This window comes from Pteropus medius, unplaced genomic scaffold, assembly GCF_902729225.1.
Source record: "Pteropus medius unplaced genomic scaffold, Ma_sr-lr_union100, whole genome shotgun sequence".
NCBI lineage: Eukaryota > Metazoa > Chordata > Mammalia > Chiroptera > Pteropodidae > Pteropus > Pteropus medius.
Genome location: NW_024351730.1, coordinates 19,214,521 through 19,237,657, shown reverse-complemented (window position 1 = coordinate 19,237,657; position 23,137 = coordinate 19,214,521). Strand labels below are relative to the sequence as shown.

Below are 23,137 nucleotides of genomic sequence, written 5' to 3'. Positions count from 1 at the left end.
TAAATAATAGATTACTAGGTTTTGTTTTTTAATGCAACTTGATAGATTCTCTAATGACAAATTTTGTCTATTCTCGTTAATTAAAACAGGTAATATACTTGATTTTATTTATCCAGTTTGCTTTAAGTAATTTTTTTGCTTCCTTTTCCTTATTATTACTAATTTAAATTGTTTTTTATTTTTTTCTTCCTAAAAATTTCAATATACATAGTTACAAATTAACTTATCCTTCCTGGAACTCAAAATTACATAAATATTTTTCCATGATTATTTAAAAAATTATTAGCCTCATCAAAATGTGTTTTTCTTATCTAATCCTCAACCCAAGAAAAGGAGGCCTTTAACATACTTTTACTTCTATCCTCTCCTCCCTTTTTTATTCCGCATTCCTGATAAGGCTTTTTAACATTTTTATTTCCCTTCCCTCCTCTGCCCTCTTTCCTATTTCTAACAACTAAGTTTCACTGAGATAGTACTTCAAGTTCTAAACTATTGTTAGGATGTTAGTTAAAGTATGTTGCTTCTTATACAGTGTCAGATGGTTGCTGGGCTTATCATGGTGATCACTTTTTAGGTATATAGATGTTGAATAACTATGGTGGACCCCTGAAACTAATATAATACTGTGTTAACTATATTTAATAAAAATATTTATTTAAAAAAAGGAACCTTGTTTCCTCATTTGTATTGTGGGTACTTTGTTGTCCACTGGACACTGCCTATAATGCGTATTCAAGAAATAGAATTTGGGGGCTCTATATCTCAAGGTCTTACATTTGCAAGTAGAGAGCCAATGTCTGTTCCTTTATGCCATGTTGCATTTTTTTTGCTAAGAATTTCTCTAATAATTAAACATTGTTTACAACTAGTTGGGCTAATGTATCATACAAAAGTCATTGAATAAACTTTTTTTTAAATTAATTTGATTTAAAAATAGACTAAACCTTAAAAATAAATAAATAAATAAAGTATATTGCTTCTACTTCAAGCACTGAAATTATTCATTCATTGTATTAAATATGCGTATACACTCATGTGCACGCACGCGTATACTAGGTTATAATTGCTCGCCATTTGTTTCCTTTCTTCTTAATCTTCCCCTCTATTGAGATCTCAATTCTGATTTTTATCTTGCTTTACTAGAGTCCTTAGTCACATATTTTTCTCAGTCATGATATGTAAACGATATATTACTAAATCCTTGCATATATATAAATATCTTTCTTTATCTCTGATTTGAGATTATATCTTGACTGGGAATAGGATTGTTGAATTGTAAATTTCTTCTCTCAGAGTATGAGGATATTACTTCAATAGCTTCCACCTTCAAATTTTACAATGAAATATTCTATTTTTTCTATCAATATATCTTTTTTTATAGAAGTTTGTATAAATTTTTCTTTGTATCTAAAATTCAAGAATACTCCCTGAATAGATCAAACATGGCTGAAACTCAGTCTAGCTCTTAGAATCTGCGGGCTTTGATCTTTATTTAATTCAGAACCATTTTTCCTACTATTTATTATAATTATTATATTTCATCTACTTCTTTTTTTTCCTCTCTTTTTAAACCCCTATTACACATAGCCACTTCTCCCGGAATCATGTTCTAAGTGTTTTATTTCTTTCACACATTATTTTCTTCTTTTTAAATTTTATTATTTTGTGGTATTTTTTCTATTTGGTCTTCCAGGCTACAAATTTGGATCTCAAGAGTGATAAACATCTTCTTAAATTGACTACTGAATTTTTAACTTGAAAATTATGTTTTTTAGTACCACATAGTCTTTTTTTACTATACCTATTTGTTTTTATGTGTGTTTTTTATCATTATTGTTTAGGTTGCTGTTTCCTTCAGAAGTTTTTGTTGAGCACCTAATCTGTTTTATTTCCTTTCTCAGGCTGCTGGGCTCCTTTATTTGAATTGTCATTTTTCCTTGTAGACTCATTGGGGCCACTATTCTGTTATTGGAGGCAGTCCGACAAGTTGGAAGGTGGGATAGTCTTAAATTCTGTAGACTAAAGGTTGAGCAGCAGGCATTCTGCCTCTCCATACAAAAGCCCCAGGAGGAAGTCTTCGGTTCCCTATTTTCTGTCCACCATACTAGCTTAGCCTCAGAAGCAAGGAGTCTTCAGTGCCCACTCTCTCTTTGCAGTCCTTCTTGGCTGCTGTGGGGCCATAAAAACATACTCATATTGTCCAGTGTCAATTTTATCCCTGGGCATCCACAAACCTTTGTTGGCCAAGCTCTTCCCAGGTCCTGTTGTATCTTTGTACAGGGCTCTCAAGTTTACTCCAGGTTCTTTCATGACCCATGAAAGGGAAAATTTCTCATCACCTCCTTTCCAGAACTCCAACCCACTTGGCCCCAGAAGAGGTATATATATTGGAATTCATAATGGAAGAAAAATATAATATAGTATAGTTACCATTTTGTCAGGATTCCTCCATTCGCTGTATTTAGGAATAATATCTGAACTCCTTACCATAGCCAACAAGGCTCTCTGTATCTCATTCCTACTTGGAAAACTTCAACTTATAACACTCTCCTCCATGCTCACTTTACTTGAGTCACAATAACTTTGCTTCTATCCTTCAAATATATTAATCTCATTCTTTCCTAGGACCTGCTGTTCTTTCCATCTAGAATACTCTTCTCCCCTTGACTGTCAACTTTTCATCTTTCGGGTCTCACTCAGATGTTGCCTCTTCTTAGAGGCCATATTTGATCATTCAAACACTGTCCCCTAATTGATTCCATCACATATTTTATTTTACTTTTCTATATCACCTAACACTGTCTCAGATTATCATATTTATACATTTATTTCTTGATGTGCTTATTATCGATTTCCTCTTTTGAGTCTCCAAGAAAATATGGATCCATCTAGTTAGTTCATAGTTTTATTTCAATAGATATTTATTGAATACATAAACCCATTCCGATTGCTTTGGAGCAAGAAGAAAAATATAAATTAAATCTTTGCAATTCTAATAATGAGTCACTGTTTTTGAAAGCCTGTCTTTACCAAAGTAAAAGCCATGCTCAGGGCAATTTGTTATCTGGTGCTCTGTGGAGGTCCTACTGTGAGAAATCAATGAGGTTGAAATTAAGAGCAGTTGCAAAAATGATTCTTAGATAAAATTTCTCTGCGAGGTTTCTCTATATCCCACTTTGAACCTATAAGTAGCATATAACTGAAAGAGCAGGTAAAACAGTTTGCAGTCTAGATATGAAAGGGAACTAACATAGTAAAAAAAATGTGTGTGTGTGTGTGTGTGTGCGCAGCTCCTCATTCTGGGGACATTTCTGTTCAGTTTTATGGCATCAATGTTCAATAAAAGGCTGAACATGGAAGATAAAATCTACTAGTTGGTCCTTTTAATTCACCTCTTCAAAATGACTTTTCTGACATATTACACTATTAGGAAGCAATATTTTTGCCTCACCTTGTGACATAATTTGTTGAAATAAGGATATTTGTAAATTTGTAAATTGATCTAGTATAAAGACAATTTTCAAAAAAGATGCATTTAACACTCACTGTATCTTTTTCCTAAAAAAATCATAATATGGGGAAATTTTAATGCTATGTATTTTATGATATTAAAGAATTAATTCCTGGGATGTAGGTAGCAGTAAAATAAAACCAGTTCGGCCATTTATTGATAACTGGTAAAGCTGAATGATGGGTATGTGGGTTTTGTTACATTACTCTATTTGATTTCGTGTATGTTTGAAGTTCTCCACAATAAAAACTTAAAAATTAAAATATATATATCATTCTTCATTTTACTTTTTAACAGATAAACGAAACATTTCATGGATCCCAATTAAGAAGACAGTATGTCAAATCTCGTGTTGTCCAAGTGAGGTATGTAAAATAGCCTGAGAGGCACAGAGAAAACCTTTTGTCTTTTGCTTTCATATCTCATACTCGACAGAATATCTTTGCTTGGTATACAATTGAAAGGTTGAAACAAATTTAAATTTGGATCTTCAAAAACCACTAGCATTTCAAATGTGAAAAAAGATATTCGAGGTCTAGTGAAAAATTATTAAACCAGAACCAAGAGTTCTGGCTGACTGTGAGTTTTAGATAGTTAAATGAAATTGTTTTTATTTGAAGGCGCAAAGTCAAAAAGCAAATACAAATCAGGAGATGATTTCAATATAAGGAAACAATGGGTAAGAAAAGAGAGCCATGTACAGAATGTCTGATCCAAGAGTGGCAAACCAATAACTAATGGGCTAAATCTAGCTTAGAGTTGTGAATTAAATGTAAAAGTTGGGACATTTCACATAAAACACAGAATTTTCAGAATGTGTTGAAAAATCAAAAGATCTGACAACACAGAGCTTACATTCCCACATAATAACATGCTGAAACTGAAGCTGTGCGGTTTGCAGCAATCCCTAACATTCACACAATGTATGCATAAGTGTTTACACCCAACCAGCCTCCCTCTCTTACCTGACCTTCCTGGCGCCTCTGATGCAGGACAGGGCAAATTTCCCCACATGGGGAGAGGGGTGAGCGGAGGAAGAGACCAAGCCCTGTACCGAGAGAAAAAGAGGGTCTTTTGGCAGAGAGTGTAGAAAGAATTCAAAACACACACCACAGTTAGAGTCAAAAAGAAAGTTTATTAGAAAAGGGATAACACTCCACGGAGTTTAGTCTCCTCTCAGAGGCAGAGTGAGAGGGACTGTGAAAGAGATAAAGACAGAGTAAAGCCACTGAGAGGGACCCTGAGTATTCAGGGAATTCAATTTAAATATCATTCTTTAGTTCCTGTAAGTTATAGTTTAAAAGACTTTGTTAACCCACTTCCTTTGATACCGACATACAGTGAGGAAGGGGAAGAGGAAGAAGAAGTAGAGTGAAAAGGTAAGAATATGTAGCGTGAAAGGCCTGCTGGTAGTTCCCAGCCATAGGGAATGACTGCTGGTTCCTGTTTCCCCATCACAGGTGTGGAGAATGGGTTGTTAGCAATCCCAGTAGAAATCTTCCTTTGTTCTGAAGGTGTCCTCCTGGCCTGGCTGCAGGGCTGACCAGCACATTACAGTCTCTGATTGTGGCTTGATTAACATTTTAATTCTCTTGCCTTCTTCCTACATTACCTCTAAAATTCCAAATCTACAGCTATTTTATAGATATTTATTCAAACATTGGTGAGGAACAGATAACCTGCAGTAACTATGGAAAAATAATAACTACAATCACTAATAGAAATGTTAATATGCTTTGGACTCCACCTCTCCCTAAAACTAGAACTTGTGCTATTTAACTTCCTTGGTTTATTTTTAAATAATCCATGCTTCTTAACCAGTACTTCTGGAGAACTTTACATATATTAACCCATTTAACCTGATAACAACCCTGTATGGTATGTATATATCAGTTTCCCATGATGCAGATGAGGAAACTGAAGCAAATGTAGGTTAAGTGACTTGCCAAGGCCACATATTTAATAAATAATAAAGGTATAGTTTGAACCCAAGCAGTCATATCTAGAATATTGCATCAGCTTGTCTAATCCTCACCTTTCACTCCTGCTCCACTACAATCCCTTCTCCACACAGTTTCCCACAAATTCCAAACTCATTATATGACCCCACCTGATCTGGCCCTGGGCCTGCCTGTCTCTGACCTCATCTCATACCCTTATCCTCACTCACAACTTTATATCCACACTGACCTGCTATTATTTTTCCAATAAACATACAAAATTATTTCCACCACAAGGCTGTCAAAGCACAGATTACATCAGACAAAGTTAAACAGACAAGGAAAAATTTATTCAAGGCTATTGCAATAGGGTAGAGAGGCTAGAACTAAGTCTTAACTCCTCTGAAACAAAGGGCCATAGCGTTTTTAAAGTCTGGAGTAAGAGAGAGAGATTTAGGCCATCTGTGTTTACTAACCCCCCAAAAAACTAAACTCATATCTTCATGACAGGAGGCAGTTTTACAACTTGGACTAAGGTGCCCACAAAAGTTAGGCTTCTGCCCCAGCACGAATACTGAGAGGTACAAGGACTACCTCCTTTGATGGCTACATTTCAAAGAAATTGGTCTTCAGGTCCTTGAGAAAGATACTTCACTTCTGGGGTTGTTAAACAGCAAGAGGCTTTTAGAAAATGTAATTCAAAGGAGGAGAGGAAGAATTTACAATTACGAGTTTTCTAAAGTAAGGGATCTAAGAAAAGGGATATCAATGGTTTAGTGTCAGGAAGAAGCCCGTCAATTATTTAACAAAACTGAGGGGAATGTTAAGGCTAACTTTACATTTGATGTTCCTTCTTTCTGGAACATTCCTCCTTCAGATCTTAGCATGACTCGCTCTTTTTTGTCATTAGGATCTCACTCCAAGGAGGCCTTCCCTGAAGATTTCTATGATGTTCCCACCTCCACCTTTCAAGCCATTGCTCTATTTTCTTCATAGAACTCACCTTGAAGATTATTTTATTTATTTTCTTGTTTATTTGTTTCTCCTATTAGCACAATAGTAGAAAGCTTATGGTTTCATATGCTGATAGCCAGATACAGCTCTGGTACCTAGGACTTTGTCTGACATATTGCCTGGACTAATTAATACACATTTGTTAAATGAATAAATGCATGAATTGAAAGTTTAGGTTTTTAAAAGAAAACTGCCAGTAGCAAAGAATTATAGCATTTGTCATATAAAACTAAAGAGCATTTTATGAATCAAGAGAAGGTAAAATTAAAATAACCTTTAGTTCATGTTTTCAGTAGAAAAGAGGATCATATTACTCTAATGATGTCAGATTAAGAATCCATATGTCTATATTTAGTTTATTTTTAGACTGTTATTTGACCCAGGAGAAAAGATGAGTCTGATATCTGTGGTTTGACAAAAATCTTTAAAATAAACAGTAATATGATATATCCTTGTCCATTGCATAAGAAATAAAGGGTTTGTCTCTAAAGACTAGATAAGAAAAGATTAGTGTTGCACCTGCATAAAAGCAAAAGAAGCAAGAATTCTCAATAAATTGGCATGTAATTACTAAATGCTTAATACTGTACAAAGGAAGTAAAAATAATACACTTATAGCACTCAAAGGAAGAGCATCTGGTGTACATATAACCTAAAACATAAAATAATAAGGGTGATGTAGAAATTGGCTAATCTATTAATTTATAATTATCCTGGAAAAATTATTGAAATAATGAGGCTTTAAAATCACTCAGAAAATCTTGGATCATGACCATGGATCCTGTTTTTTGTTTACGAGTGTTATGAAGATTTGGAAGTGGATGTTTTTAGGATCTTTCTTGAGTCACATAAAGCTCTGCAGCTGTTCTGGATTTTCAAATGCATAAATGCAGAGGATGAGGTTAGGAGGCATAGAAACAGAATAGAACAGAATAGACATTCCATCAAATCAGTGGTAGTTACCACCTTTTAAAATTTCTGGTTTATACATTTGCATCTTCAAGTCAGAATTACAAATTTAATAAATCTAGACTAATGTTTTTGCTCAGTCATGATTTCCAACAGCTGAGAGTCGACTCACTCTTGCAAATTCTGCCTTCACTAAAAAAATAAATAAAAATAAAAAATAATTTTCTCATCTTACCTGTTACATTTTATTTTGTTATTTGCTATTGGCCTTTTATTGAGAGTCCATACTGAATTCATAATACATAGATGTTAGGTAGCTAGTCAGACATGAGCGACAAGGGGCAACAAAGGAATAGGGGTCCAGCCTAGAGACTGCCCAAAGAACACCCCAATGGTCAAAGATGTAGCAGCCAGGTGTCAATCAAAATGACCTCACTTGCCAATCATTTAGGAATGTCTTTGTCACCGTTGGGGCTTATTGGAGTTTCATGTCGCCCCAAGAGTAGGGGGAAAGGAGAGGGATAATGACAGTGTAGACGTGTAGTTAGCATTTTCCCTTGGATCTTCAAAAAAACGGCAGTGAAGAATCACATATCATTGAGATTTAATAATTTTATTAAACGTATATTTTAGAATAACAAAGAATGCCACAAGAAGGCCCATGGAGAAAGACAAAGTATGCCCCAAGGAGGTACATGGTCCCAGCACAGTAACCAACACAAAGGGGCCAAAGAGGCCACAAAAGGGTAAAAAGGCCACAAAAAGGGAGGAGAGCTCAGAGGGCAAAAAAAGATTCAGAAGTGGGCATGTCTTCCTTATATTTGGGCCATGATGGGTAGTTCCAAAGGCATTCCTAGGTGATTGGCAAGTGAGGTCATTTTGACTGATGCTTGATTGACACTAGGCAATAACTTTGCCTAGTGAGCATGTGTGTACCCAGAATTCAGTCTGTCATAATTAAATTCATGAACTTCCAGGCATAGTCATGAGATTATAATGAGACTGAAGTTAGGGGCGGTACTTTCTGCACATGTGTTCATAGCAGATTTAGGCCAGCACTTTTTATGGTCTTTGTGCTCTAGGATTTGGAGTAATTTATAACCCTAAAAGGGAGATATTTCTGGGAGGTCCTTAAGGAAGGTCTTCAAGGGAAGTTTCTATGGTTACAGAGTTGGGCCCCTGTTCCTTTGTTCCCCTGTCGCTCATGTCTGACTAGCTACCTAACACCTTCGGAACCACCTGTCATAGCCCAAATATAAGGCAGACATACCCACTTCTGGGTCCTTTTTGTCCTTCTGGGCTCTCCTCCCTTTTTGCCTTTCTGGCTCCTCTTCTTGCCCCTTTTTGCCCATCTGGATTTTCTCTCTTTTCCTTGGCCTTTTGTGGCTTTTTTGCCCTTTTGTAAGCCATTTTGGACCCTTTGTGTTGGTTACAACGCTAGGACTATGTGTCTCCTTGGGGAGTACTTTGTCTTTCTAAAACATATTTTTAATAAAACTATTAAATCTCAATAACCTGCAATTTTTCACTGCATCGTTTGAGGAAGAACCAAGGAAAAATGTTAACTACATGTCTGTGCCATCGTTATCCCTTTCCCTCCCCACTACCGTTAGGGCAACACCAAGCTCCAATTGGCCCCAATGGTGACATAGATACATTTATATTAATAAATAATTTTTACATAGTACTCTAAGATTTTCAAAATATCTCCATATATTATTATCTTACATGGTGTTTATAATAACTCAATAAATAATATTAACATCCCCATTATAGAGATGAGGAAATTTCAGTACAGTGAATGCCAATAGCTTTCTGTAGTCGAGGAGCTGACAAATGATGAATTTACGATACAAACTCAGTTTCTTTGAGTCTAAATCACACTCTCTTTACTATTCACCATGTCCATGAAGTGCCACTTCAATGCCCTTGTGAGGAACTGGAATAGCTGTCAGGGGCTCTGTTTTACAAAGTATAGAATGACTCTCTAAGGATGATAAAGGCTCAGTAATAAAAGCATAATTTATTTGTCTGTTTCTGTTTCACAGCCAAGCCAAAAGGAATGTGGTAATACATACTGTGTTGAAGTTTACATACCACTTTAAAAATAAAGCAGCAAAATTTCAAGAAAGGATTGAAAGGATTTTACATCAGAAATTAAATGGTGAAACTGGGTCTTTACATATAGATTCTTCTTCACTTAAAATTTCAGGTAAGCATTTGTATGTTATGGTATAGAGAAATTTTCATCTTTTAATTTGAATATGGTATTTAATTATTCAAATGAAACACCTTTTTTCTTTAAAATATTATTTCATATACAATGATAATTTCTTTTTAACCACTGCTAAAATATTCACAATTCATCTTAATCTAGACTTCTAAATTCCAGAATTGAGTTTTAATCTCTTTAACATTAAACTTTTTTCTCGATAGACCTTAAATGGACTTTGTTGCTCTCACTCTTATATACAATCTAATTCTAATTCTTGGTCACCTAACACTATTGTGAAAGGTAGAGACAAATGTCCCTCCATTCCCAAGATAATCAATGTCTCTCTGGTCTTGATAAAAGTACAGCCAATGCTTAGCACAGCTAAGCTAGGTTATCAGTTCTCCGGTACAACAAATTTGACCAAGGGCAGAAAAGCATCCCTGCTCATACAGGAAGGACTGAAATGACTAAATATTTATGGGAAAAAAAAAAATCTAGGCCAAGGGTTCATTTGCATGTAGGATCTCAGGAAAATAGCCTTTCTGGGGGTCCTTTTCAGATTTATAATTTTTCTCAGTAGTTTTATCTATTACAAAGCGATCCTACAATTTTATGAAAAGCAGTGACTGTTAAGTGTAATATACTTAGGTACAGACATTGTTTTGGTGTTGTCTTAGCTTTTACCTGTTGCTTAGAAATTTCCTCTCCCTACTTCCTCACCTATCATCAGAAGCTAGATGTCTCATGAAACTGACTGGGGATTTATAGGCATAGGATCAAACCCAGCAGCCAGCTGGGCCAGTCCTCCAAAACCACAATGAAATGTATAAACTCAAAGCTCACATTCAAGACAGCTCTTACTAAAAGAGAATGTGAATCTTCATTAGTCACCACATAAATAGGTCTCTGGCTTAGAGATCTATGCAAAGCTTATTTAGGTAGTCAAGGTTGTTGTAACAGCGTCTTATTGAATAGCTTGACCTTCTTAAGCTGCTTGGTTAGTTTGGTTGCTTAGAGCCTGTTCTAAATATGTCAAGGTTGTGAGTTTCATTTCCATATAAGCTGCTTAACATAGAGGAAAATGTTGCAATTTCCTACATCTGTGGCTTAGACATCCCTAGCCAATGCTATAAGTTATACTGAATGGCTGAGTACAATACCAGTGTTTCTAATTATCATGCCTAGAAAGAAAAGATACAGAATAATGGTTAAGGTCATGGGTCCTACTTAATGAGATTTGAATCTCATGTCCTCTACATAAGCTATGTGGCTTTGGAAAAATCACTTAATATTTCTGTGCTTCAGCCTAACCATCTAATCATGAGAATGATGATAATAAAAAAGAGAAAGAAAGAAAGAAAGAAAGAAAGAAAGAAAGAAAGAAAGAAAGAAAGAAAGAAAGAAAGAGAGAAAGAATTAAAAGATAGATGGGATATGGAGTGGGATCATGAGCTTGTTGTTGTTGTTGAAAGAAAAAGAAAGAGCTGAAAGAAAGAGAGAGAGAGAAAGAGGAGTGGGAGGGAGCGGGAAGGAGGGGGAGAGTATCAGAAAGCATGTTGTTGCCACATTGTTGTTGTTTGAGCCAGCTTGTTATAAAAGAAAAGCAAGAAAGAAAGAAAATGTTGTTGAAAAGAAAAGAAAAAGAAAGAAAGAAAGAAAAACAGTTGAAAGAGAGAGGAGAGGAGAGAGAGATATGTTGTTTGCTGCACTGAAAGAGCCACACACACACACATTATAGAAAGAAAGAAGGAAAAGAGAAGAAAACAGGACTGGTACAGAGTAAATATTAATTGTTGGGTTTTAATCAGAAGAAAAAGAAATTCAAAATATATGTCATATGGATTATAGATTTGCAAGTCTCTCTCTCTCTACACACACACACACACACACACACACACACACACACACACACACACACACGCATATATACACAGATATGCTGTTATTTTATTAATAGCCCTGTCCCTACCCTCTTCCCAAACTCAGGCTCACTGTGAGTGAAGGAGAAGGAACTGAAGGCATTCCTAAGGGAGAATTCCAAAATACTAGACAGTAGGGCAACTCCATGTCCCCACTCCTAAACCTCCATCAAAAACAAATCATTTACCTCATAGAGCCTTAGCTTCTCCATCTTTAAAATGGAGATTATGGTTCATAGACTTCATGGTGCTTTTTTCTGGGAAAATAAAATAAAATAAAAAAAGACCACATACATCTAATGCCTTTAGTGCAGTAACCAAGATAATTTTCTTCTAAACATACACTTTACAAAACAATATTTTCCCAGCCATCATGGTTATTCTTCTGCTAATTATATACTTAGATATTCGCTGCACAGCCAACTGAATCTTAGGGAATATACCTATATGCTTTTTACATACCGAGTCAAAACAGAGCAATAGTTCATTTAAAGATATTTCACAAGCCTCAGGGATGAAGAAAATAAGTGGCAGTTGAACCAAGGGATAAAAATTATTCCTTTCGTAGAAATAAAAATTTAATCAATTAAATTATTCATTAATATTTCAGTACTTAATAATTATACCTACCCCAGGAAAACTGCTTTCTATAATTCTTAGTTATATTAAATTATTACCAGGAAAATTTTTAAATTATTTATTATTGGCTTAATTTATTTATTAATTTATGAAATAAATACTGACTGAATACTGACTGTGACTGAGGATATTAGAATAAAATTTTACTTTATTAGTTATTTTTTGTTTATAGTAATATTAAATTCATTTTCTTTTTCTATGTACATAGCAAATGATACTGGAATAAGTATCTAAAAAGGATATTGTTTGATGATTTTTTAAAAATTTGCCACGGATCAACAAGTAAAAAGCAAAATTTCACAGGATTGTCACTTAGAATTTGTATTTTCTATAACTGCCATGCATGTTAGGTTATTTATCCCAGATCAGTGGTAAAATCAGGAATAGTGAAAATAGGTTACTGGTTTCTGGTCCAAACAAAATGCATGAAAATGCACTAGTCATTACACAGTGGATATGTGGCAGGCTTTGGGGTTGAAAAAGACCTTAGAGATCTCTGGTCTGGTTGCCTCATTTGCAGGTAAAGAAAATTCAATGAAGTGATTCATCCTAAGTCATAAAATAAGTAAAGAAGACTTGAACCCATGTCTTCTGATTCTAAGTGCACTATGCATTCTATAAATTTTTTTATGAATCAGTTTAGAATGGAGAGCCACGCTAAAAATCTGATTTAGCTACAGATTTAAAGTTTCTAATGAAAAAAGAACCTGCCTTCTTTTTCCAAATCTGTAGTCAGTCATTCTAAATCCAAATTTTTTAAACTCTGTCCTCAATTTTAATATCAATGAAGAAAGGATGTAAATCCATATCTAACATTAAGAATTGCTGAATGGAGTTAAATCAAATATTATTTGATTTAAATAAAAAAATATTAATTCTAATAAACAGTTATGAGGTACTTGTACCAACACTTTGCTAGGCACTATGGAGAATTCAAAGAGAAAAAGAGTATTGTCCTCAGCAAAAAGCCTATGACTGAAGCAAACAACTTTGGGTGGTGAACACACAATGCAATATACATATGATGTATTATTGAATTGTACTTTTGAAACCTATATAATTCTATAAACCAATTTCTCAGCTGAGGTCCCATAAAAGAATTAAGCCTCAAAGATAATGGTATGTGTTACTACTTTCAGTTCTTCCAAAGATAATACATAGTTAGTACTATTCCAGATGCATAAAAATGAAAGTTCCCTAGGGCTTTAGAGCTTAATTCTCCTCCAGAATCCCAATGGAGGAGAGCTGATGAGAATTGGGTCACATGTATGCTACTCATAGACATTGCTAACCCAGGTTTAGAATGTAAAGAGTGCTTCATTTATTAAGACCTGTGAGCATTATGTGTAATTAAATTTCCCATTAACTCCTGAATTCCATGAAAAATGACAATGCTACTACCTTCTAAGGTACTAACAATCAGTACTTATGGAATATATTCTTCAGTGAGAGATCAATGTTTTCTCCATCAACTCTAAACTCACAGGATCAGATTTATCAAATTGACTAGTTAGCATAAAACCTAGAAAAACCATTGATGGTATAGGTTTCTATGCCCATGAAAGAATAGTTTCCTGAAAAATCTCTCATAAAGCAAATTCCTTAACCTAATACCATTGATAGATATCAATGGGGAAACTTTTTATATATTCCCAAACACCCAAATTTATATTCACTTAAGCTTAAACAATATCGCATTCCTTTAAAATGGAGAAGATAATGTCAATAGTTTAAATTAGTTAACAAAATCAATTTTCCTTTATTAATTACTTCATAATATGACTGCTTATATATCTCATAGTTATTTTATAGCTTAACAATCAAAGCAGAACATACATATGATATTTAATTTTTATGTAATTCTAATTTTAATGAAAAAGAAAGAAAGGAAAGGACAAGTAAAGCAATGCAGTATCTCACAAAACAAGTTGATCTCATAGCACGATGCACTTGACTATTACTGCCAGAAACTCTCAAGCCAAGAGCATGAAGAAAATGTAGACTAGATGTACCAACTACACAACTGCAAGGATGATCACATCATCCTTGGAATGGCTCTTTCCTGGAAGTTCTGGAGGGAAAAATCCAAGTCATTTCTTTAAAAGCAAAGACATGCCTCACAAGTCAAAGTGAGGGTTTTAAATGAAACGCCTTATAAAGTTGAATGTTCATAACTTTTATGGGCATATTTAAGGGTATGACTGTAATTTGTTTTAAAAAATAATAATCATTTCCTATACAGAAATGCCTGTATATACTGGTACACTTAACCATCTATTTAATAAGAATGAAAAATATTTTAAACACTTATGCTAAATTATAAAGTAAAACTCAAATTATATAGAAATAATAAAAAGAATAATAACATAGGACTTCATGTACAGGATGACTGCCTTGACCCACTATTAAGAGTTTTACATGAAGAAGAATAAAGCTCTGGCCTAGCACTCATTTGTGAGCAGCTGGCCAACAGTGACATATGGATGATGTTAGTAGAACACACCTTTTTTCATGTGGCTTGATCCTGAGACAATACGTGGCTTCATTTGTACCATGCATTCAGCAATCATTCTTTGATAAATCATAGAGGATATTTTTTTAAAAGCATGTTATTGCCCAGTGTCCTTTGTTAACCAAGACTAATCTTCAGCTCTATAAACCCGTTTTATTAGCAAATGTTCTTTAGAATATTCTTAGCATAAGACTTTGACCATTAACAGTTCATTGGTAATAAGTTTTTCCAAATAGGCAAATTTTCTGAATACTTTATATTTTATCTTTTTAATAAAATATTCATTACTATGAATATCTATTAATATATAGTAGGTATTGTCCTAGATTCGTTTGATTTCCCAGGAACCTAAACTTTTGAGGCACAGCATTCCTTATGTCTAGCTTGAGTGAATTATAACATAATCAAACTTAAGAGAGATGAGTTTTAGATAGAGTTTATACTTTGGTAGGAATAAAGGTCCATTAAGCTCTACTAAAACATAAAAGACACACATTCAAATCTTTGCTTTTTAAAATTTTATCTGATAATGTTATGTATAATGAACAAAGGGGAGAATCTTTAAATAGAGAGATCAGTTAGGAAGGAATTACAATGTTCCAAACGTGAAGAATTGAAAACTCGAATTACCATAGTGAAAATAATATTAGAAATAGTGGACATATGTCAGAGAGCATATGCTTATAAAATTGACAGAACTTAACACCTGGACATGAGGTACAATAGTGAGAGAAATTGAATACAATATCCAAGTTTTAAGTATGACTAATTAGTGGGGTGATAACACATAGAGAAATAAGAGACAATGGAGAAAAAATAGAATACAGGTAATTTAGCTTAAAGAATGATATTAGACAGAATATATATCTCTAACTAAAGTTATTTATCAAACATTTGGAAATAAAGGATTGGTCTTCTGGAGGTTCCATAAAGGAACCATATTAAGGAACCATAAATATAATGGTCATTCCCATAAGGTGATAAAAAAGTCCTGAAAAGGATACAATTGCAAAGAATGTAGGAAGATAAGAAAAGGGAGAGTCAAAATGATGACAAAACTAAATGCTGGCAAGGATGCGAAGAAACTATATCACTCATACAATGCCCATGAAAATATAAAATGGTATGTCCACTTCAGAAATCAGTTTGATACTTTCTTTAAAAATTTAAAATTCAACTATCATGTAACCAAGTAATTGTACTCCTGGGTATTATCCTAGACAAATGATGACTTATGTTCAAACAAAAACTTATGAATGTTTATAGCAGCTTTATTTCTAATAGTCAAAAACTGAAAACAACCCAGATGTCCTTCAGCAAGTAAATGGTTAAACAAAATCAGGTGCTTCATACCATAAAATACTACTTAGTAATAAAAAGAACATGAATGAAGCTCTAGAAAGCAACATTGAGTGAAAGAAGCCAATCCAAAAGTTATATACTGGATTATTCTATTTATATGAACATATGACATTCTTGAAATAAAAAAAAAAATTATAGAATGGGAGAACAGATTACCAGTTGTCAGAGATTAAGGAGGAAATAGGATGGGAGAAAGCAAATGTGGCTATTAAAGGGCAACATGACAGGTGATGGAAATATTCTGTACTTTAATGACATCAATGTCAATATCCTGATTTTGATTTCTACTATAGTTTTGAAGATATTATCTTTACAACATCTTTGCAAGATATTACATTTTGGGAAATTGAGTAAATGGTATCTAAAATTATTTATTACAACTACATCTAAATCTACTATTATCTCATAATAAACGTTGAATTTTTTTAATTACATTATAAAAGAATCATATATATATAATTTGGGGATTAGATCTTTGATGTCCTGATGAGTTTGGCTGTTATCTCTCATGTTTCTAGATCTGAGTTACTGTCATAGCAAATATTATTTAAATGAGATATAATGTGAGTTTTTTAAATGTTTTTGAAAAGTTTAGAAATCTTGTAACTCTGAAAAACTAGCATTATAAAGTTACTCCTACTAAAACATAATGGTGATGTTTTATCTTTCATTCCATCAGCCTAAACTCTTTTGATACTCACAAACACTTTAGATAAGATTGTGAGGTTACTAAAGCTATCAGAAAAACTACTTTGATTCTTCTTTCATATTACTGAAGAATTATATGTGACTTTTTTTTCCTGCTTCTCTTAATGCAATACATGTTAAATAGTTGAAAGTATTATACAATAATTGCCAATTTTAGTGCTTTTCCCCTTAAAGTGATTTCTTTTTCTGATAAGATATGCATCTAAAAGCTTTTATGAAAGCTCATAATGTTGGGTGGGTGGGGGGAGTCAGTAAGAGACAAGAAAAGGTGCTCAAAACATTACTAGCTCTATGTTAAAAAGAAAAAAGTATCTTTACCAAGTCTATCAACCCAGGCCAGGAAGAAATTTACACTTAAATACTTAAAAAATTTCTTCCAAACCAGCTTTTCCATTCTTTGTACGCTCTACACTCTTTGTTTCTTATGTAGAATTTCTGAAGAAACGCAAAAGAATCTTATGTGTTCTGAGCAAGAAAAAAATAGTTGTGGTTTGTGTTTAATGACAGCTTACTTGTATAACTTCAAAAACTGTGTAATTGTCATGGATATACTCATAAGTATTGCATCAAAAAAAAAGTCTATAAATTCTGCTATGGTTGTAATTGGGTCTATTAACCACTGCCTAAACATTTTATTTTTTAGTATTTTTTTCAAATATGTATAGTTCTGAGAAGAGACCTTTTTAAAAAATTTAAAACAAACAACTTGAGATAAGTTCCAGAGGAAAAAAAAATAATTTATTCAAAATGAATGAGTGACTATTACTGGGTGATGGTTATTACATCAAAAACTACTATATGCAAATTGGCAAGGGAACATGAAGCTAAGACATTTTCTGAGAAGAGGGAGATAAGGAGGAAACTTCTTGAAGAAGCTACCTCTTAAGATGGGTCTTAAAGCAGTAGGAATGAACCGAAAGAAATCCACAGAGTCTCTGCTGGATGAAACACCAGAGCTGTGCCATTAAAATGCAGGCCTTCACAAGCCATCTAGGTACCTGGGAGAGTCAAGATAGAAACTTTCCAAACTGAAAGTGCTAATCCTAAATTTTAACTTCCAGTCCATGTGTATCCTCAAAAGGGCCAGTTAAAAACACAAAGATAGCATTTCAAAAGCGTAAGAGAGATTATGATCTACATGGTCCACTACTCACTACATAACATAGCTGTCTAAATATACTCCTCATTTCATTACAGTGGTTCAAAACTTAAAGTCAACAATGACTAAGTCATCTGAGAAGCATATGAAACACCAAATAAAAATAGATCTGATTTTTTTCATATTTCTTAAATTCTGCATAAAGGTAAAAAAAATTGGAGCACAGTTCTACCTTAAAATCTACCTGTATAAACTACTGGTTATTAATTAAGTTTAATTAATATAAAGTTTTAATTAATTAGATCATAAAACTTTTTTTAAAATTTTATCTTCAGAGTTAAAATGACAAACATTGAAGATTTGTACTGTGAAAAATAAATCTATATCACTCTGAGAAATGACAAGTGATATTTAATATCTATCCACAGATATAATTTTTAGTCTAATTAGAAGCTTAAAGAAAAGCATTTATAGAGGTTAAATATGCAGCCAGGTGACTAATCAAAGTCTACAGTGAATGAAGACTTCAGATATTGTTCAACCACAATCCAGGTCTGTACTCTATTCCCTTGCTTTTTAATGCATACCAGTCACATAAATGTTCCAAAGTAGCTCCTTTTTTTTTTTTTTTTTTTTTTTTTGGTGAAAATATTATGAATGAATTTTCATGGTGAAAAAAATGAATTTATCTCAGTTACCTTGCTCAGTAAGTCCAATTACATTTACAGTTTAAAAGTTGTCAGAAATCTACTACGTGACCATTTAAAAATACCCCCATAAAAGACATCCCATAAGAGAATTCAGCTGATCTCTGAAATTTCAATGCTAGAACTCTAGAAAAACTATCTGAAAATTAGGAATAGTTAACTAATCTAGCATATGGACTCATGTAAAATAATAAATTCACCTAAGTAGAGTTTAAAGCCCATAGTATGTGAAAATTTATATTATAAATGTATCTACTGCTACTGTAAAACTCTTGTACTTTAGAATCACACAGCTTAGTTTTCATTATTATTATGTTTCAGACTTCTTTTTTCAAGGAATAAAATATTCACTGGATTTCAGACTTTTAGGAAGTTCTCATTCTTTCCAGTGCATCCAAGATTGTATTTCTTGATTTCTAACCCTAGAGAGACACCAAATATGAAACAATTACAGGTCTAAAAGCCCATTTTAGGGAGCATTTAAGCACGTTTTCTGATCTAATGTTCAACAGTGAGTGAATTATGTCTATCTTTACTCCGGTAAAATTAATTTTTTAATTTTGTCATCAGCTATTCTTATTCCCTTGTCACCCCTCAATGCTAAGTGACTTTTCCTTTTCTTGGTGCATCTAATTTTTTGCATGTAAATTTGCCATACCACTTATCACATAATATTAAATTGGCTACTTAGTTGTCTGTATCTTCCATTACAGTCCAATTTCATTGAGGGCAGTTGTCTATATCTTCCATTACAGTCCAAGTCCACGTCTATTCTTTGATTCCTGGCACATTTGCTGGGCTGTTTTTTGAAACTGCTTTGTCTTATTATGTGTTGATGGAATCTCCTTGACAGGGGCAGTGCCATTGTTGTTTGTACTTCCTTTATATGGTACTTTATAAACAGAGTATCTTAGGTCACAGTGATGACTCCTTGATTCAGATGTAAATCCATAGGAGTTCCAGATTTTCAGTGTGAACAAAAGGACTTAAAAGAAAGCACAGTGAACTCAGACCAAAGTGATGGCTTAAGTCATTTTTCCATTCATTGTACCTGTCTGTCTTCCACCTACTCAATCATATTCTATTAAGCTCTGGGATAATACAACTATTAAAAGTAAGTTATAAGTCAGAAACATTTCTTTCCTTTAGCAAGTCATGCATCAATAAAGAAAATCTAAAAGAAAGAGGGAAGTTTTGCAAATATAGAAGAGCTTCTAAATAATTAGTTCTTAAGGTCTAGGAATTAACATTTTTTTCAGTCAAAAGAGTTTATTTCCACAAATCTTAATATGGGTTCGATATGTTTTACCAACAACAAATAGCTTAAAATTAAACTCTAAAGGTATCATGTCAAGTAAAAATTACCCCTTGGAAAGCAGTTATGAAGGATTAGATGGAAATATGGCACCTTCCTGTTTTAGTAGGTATGGCTTATATCTACTCATAGTCCATCTGACTGCTGAATTGCTCCTGCCTTTTTCTTCAGACAGGTTGACTTTCAGATAAAGGATTCTCTTGTCTCCTTGGTTTGTTGTGCAACCTAAAGCAAGAGTATGCAACTGTAATTGGCATATGGAACTGGATACTCCCTCCTGGATTTATAGAAATCCAAGAGTATAATAGAAATAAATCTACACTGACATTTATTGTATTTAATTTATAGAACAACTAGTGATTCTTTTTTGAAAAGAAACTCAAGTAGAAATGGCTAGTGAATTTGCAGTTTTTTGCAGCTGAAAGTTGGGACATTAATGTGATTCATTTGTTCACCTCCTCACATAACTTACCCATGAATTGAACATGTTTGCAATTTTGCAGGGATGTGGGGCTCAGAGAAGGCTTGTCTGGAGTAAATCTCATCCTGTGAGATTTCCTAGATGCTAGGAATGAGTAGACAATGTTAAAGTCTGCAGTATTATTAAAGTAAAATTTTTTTGTTATCCAAAATTAATGGGGAATGGAATGGCATGCTTAATTAAATGTTTTGAATAATTGAAACTTATCACACAAAGGGTAATAATTTAAAAAAATCAAAATACAGCAAAATGCACTCAACACCAAAAAATGTACTAAATATAACAATGTTTGTACTCTTTCCTAGTTATCAGCATTATTTGTTGTGTAATATAGCTAAGTGAATGTTTTAGTTTCCTAGTACGCCAAAAAACAGCACCTGAGCTGGAGACTTACCTGCAGTATTTAATTTGAGAAAGTGTTAAGAGCAGCAAGAGTAAAATAGAAAGGAAGAGTTGGCCAGCTCTAGCTCTATTCCTTGGGACCTTAAGACTCATATTTCAGAACTGTATTCCTCTGTGAATGGAAAGGGAAGCTTTTTTCCATCAGTTCCTTTCCTACATTGACTCCAACAGCATTAATTCCCACATTGTCCATCTGGGAATGTCCAGTGAGATTCTTCTGGTAGAAAGTGACAAGTCTTTGGTGCTGACTTGGGAAGGGAATCTGTAAAGTGGCTCCTGAGTAAAGCAGATCCATGGAATTGGTCACCACACTGTGGCTGGAATAAGAGATGGGCCAAGAGTATTTAAAGTGCTGTATAAAAGGTGTCTAATACATTCAATTTTCTGGTGATTTGGATACGAGGTCACCATTTTTCATATATTTTAGTACTTTCCAGGACCCAGATCTCTTTTTCAAATTACTTATAATGAGGAATTTGAGAGTATTTTTAGAAACAGAAAAACGAATACTAAGATGTTATTACTCTCTCTGCTAACCTATGAACATACAAACTATATAGTTGAGATTGAATAAATGATTCTGCAGAAAAATGTGTTCCTAAAAACAAAATAATTAATATTAATTAATATTAAAATAAATTAATTTTAAAGTAATGTGTTCATACGTGTAAATATTTCCACTTTCTTTCCCTTTGGCTTTAGGCATGAAAATGCCAACAGCAGAAAATCTTCTCAATACCTGTAAGTTCATCAATAAAGTGTTTTTTTCTAGTGAAACATAATTCCTTGGATGGCAAAAAAGACCTCCACTTGAAAGTCAATGGGGTATTCATAAAGGTGTAATGAGAAGCCTGCTTTTAGAAACTTATGTGAAGATGACTGTAGTGGCCTTGAAATAACTGATATCATGGATTTAAAATAAGGAACATATTATCACATGCCATAATGACAGAGGGGTTCTAGGGCTAAGCAGTGATAAATAAGAACTTAGAATCTAAAACCAGTTACATATTAGTTTGAGCCCCTGATCTGCCATTTACCACTGGATAAATTTATACAGGCTATTTATCCTCTCAAACCTTCAGCTCCAAGTTGTGAAGAGAAAAGAAGATAGTACAATAAAGTATTTACAAGAATTAAAATACTCCTCCCTTTCCAACTGCATATCCATGTAAGGCCAGATTTTCTTAATATAGTTTGATCAAAACAACATATCACAATAGATTGAAAGGAGAATCATATATATAAGAATTCAGCCATCTTTTATTAAAACATGTTAGAGAGATTTACAAAAATGTAAAACAATGCTGCTCTTTTTCCCTAAATTATATTGCTTCAAAAATGATTTTTTAAAAAATAAAAATGTGTAATTTATGCTAAAAAAAGAAAGAGTATATGGCTCATAATAAACACTCAATAGATGTCAGATATTTCATTTTATATTCTGCCTATAAAAACTTCGGGTCTAGAAACTCGCTACAGAATTCTGACCCTACAAGCCAAGCTTAGTGTACTGAGAAGTAAACTGCCTCACAGGCAAGCATCTTCCTTGCTGGCCGAGGCATTCTGCCATCATTTTCCTAGTAGCTGCCCTGGGAAATGTGACCCTCAGTGTTGCTAGAACCTGTAGCAGGCTGTCAGAAGAAGCATTACTCTTATCTGGGGACTGAGGCTGATTGAGATAGCTGGATTAGAGGAATTTCCCTCCAGAGCCAGGTGACACTGACCCCCGACAGCTTTTACTATCCTTTAGTCACAACATAATTACTTCTGAGAAACCTGGGCAAAATTTAAACACAGATTATTTTTCTCTCTGATATATTTTGACTGAACAAACCTCAAGCGACTTAATAAGACATCTTAAAGTCAATTATTTCAATTAAAACTTTAGTACTGATACAATTAAAATCCACAATTAGGAATTTGTCTGGTTGGTAGAGGAGAAGTAGTTAAGACAGGAATAAAAGCAGTGGTAAGAAAGATATCAGTCGATTTGTCTGTCCTACAACTGGAACTAAATACCATCCAGATCAGTATTCTGAATTTGACTTGGCCTGTCTGAGATTTTGATTGTATTTTAAATAAAAGAGGAGAAGGAAGAGATAGACGAGAAAAAATCAAACGGTTAAAGAAAGAACAGTTTTGGTACATGATACCAAGTGCGTTTAAATGTAGTAATAGGTGATAAAGTAAAATTCAATAAGGTGGGGAGACTGTAAGAGCTTAGTAGATTCTCTGATGTTTCTGAAAGTATCAGCCAGAAAATCTTCATTATATTTTTTAAATACTTGAAATTTACCACGTGACAAAAGCTACAAGGTTGCCACATAAGATTTCAGCAAGGTAATAACAAGGTAATACTGCAGAGGTGGCAGCTGACAGCTTAACAGACACAACAATCATG

The 23,137-nt window shown here is 33.7% G+C and overlaps 1 protein-coding gene across 1 annotated transcript in view; it reads left to right on the top strand.

Moving 5' to 3' along the window:
* The window catches only part of LOC120587954 (transmembrane protease serine 11C-like), a 63,176-nt gene that overhangs the window by 26,625 nt on the left and 13,414 nt on the right, over window positions 1-23,137 (top strand). The window contains exons 4-6 of the mRNA XM_039844956.1: window positions 3,809-3,876; window positions 9,423-9,586; window positions 21,436-21,474. Of these exons, the coding sequence (XP_039700890.1) occupies window positions 3,809-3,876; window positions 9,423-9,586; window positions 21,436-21,474 (271 nt within the window). The remainder of the gene's footprint in view (window positions 1-3,808; window positions 3,877-9,422; window positions 9,587-21,435; window positions 21,475-23,137) is intronic.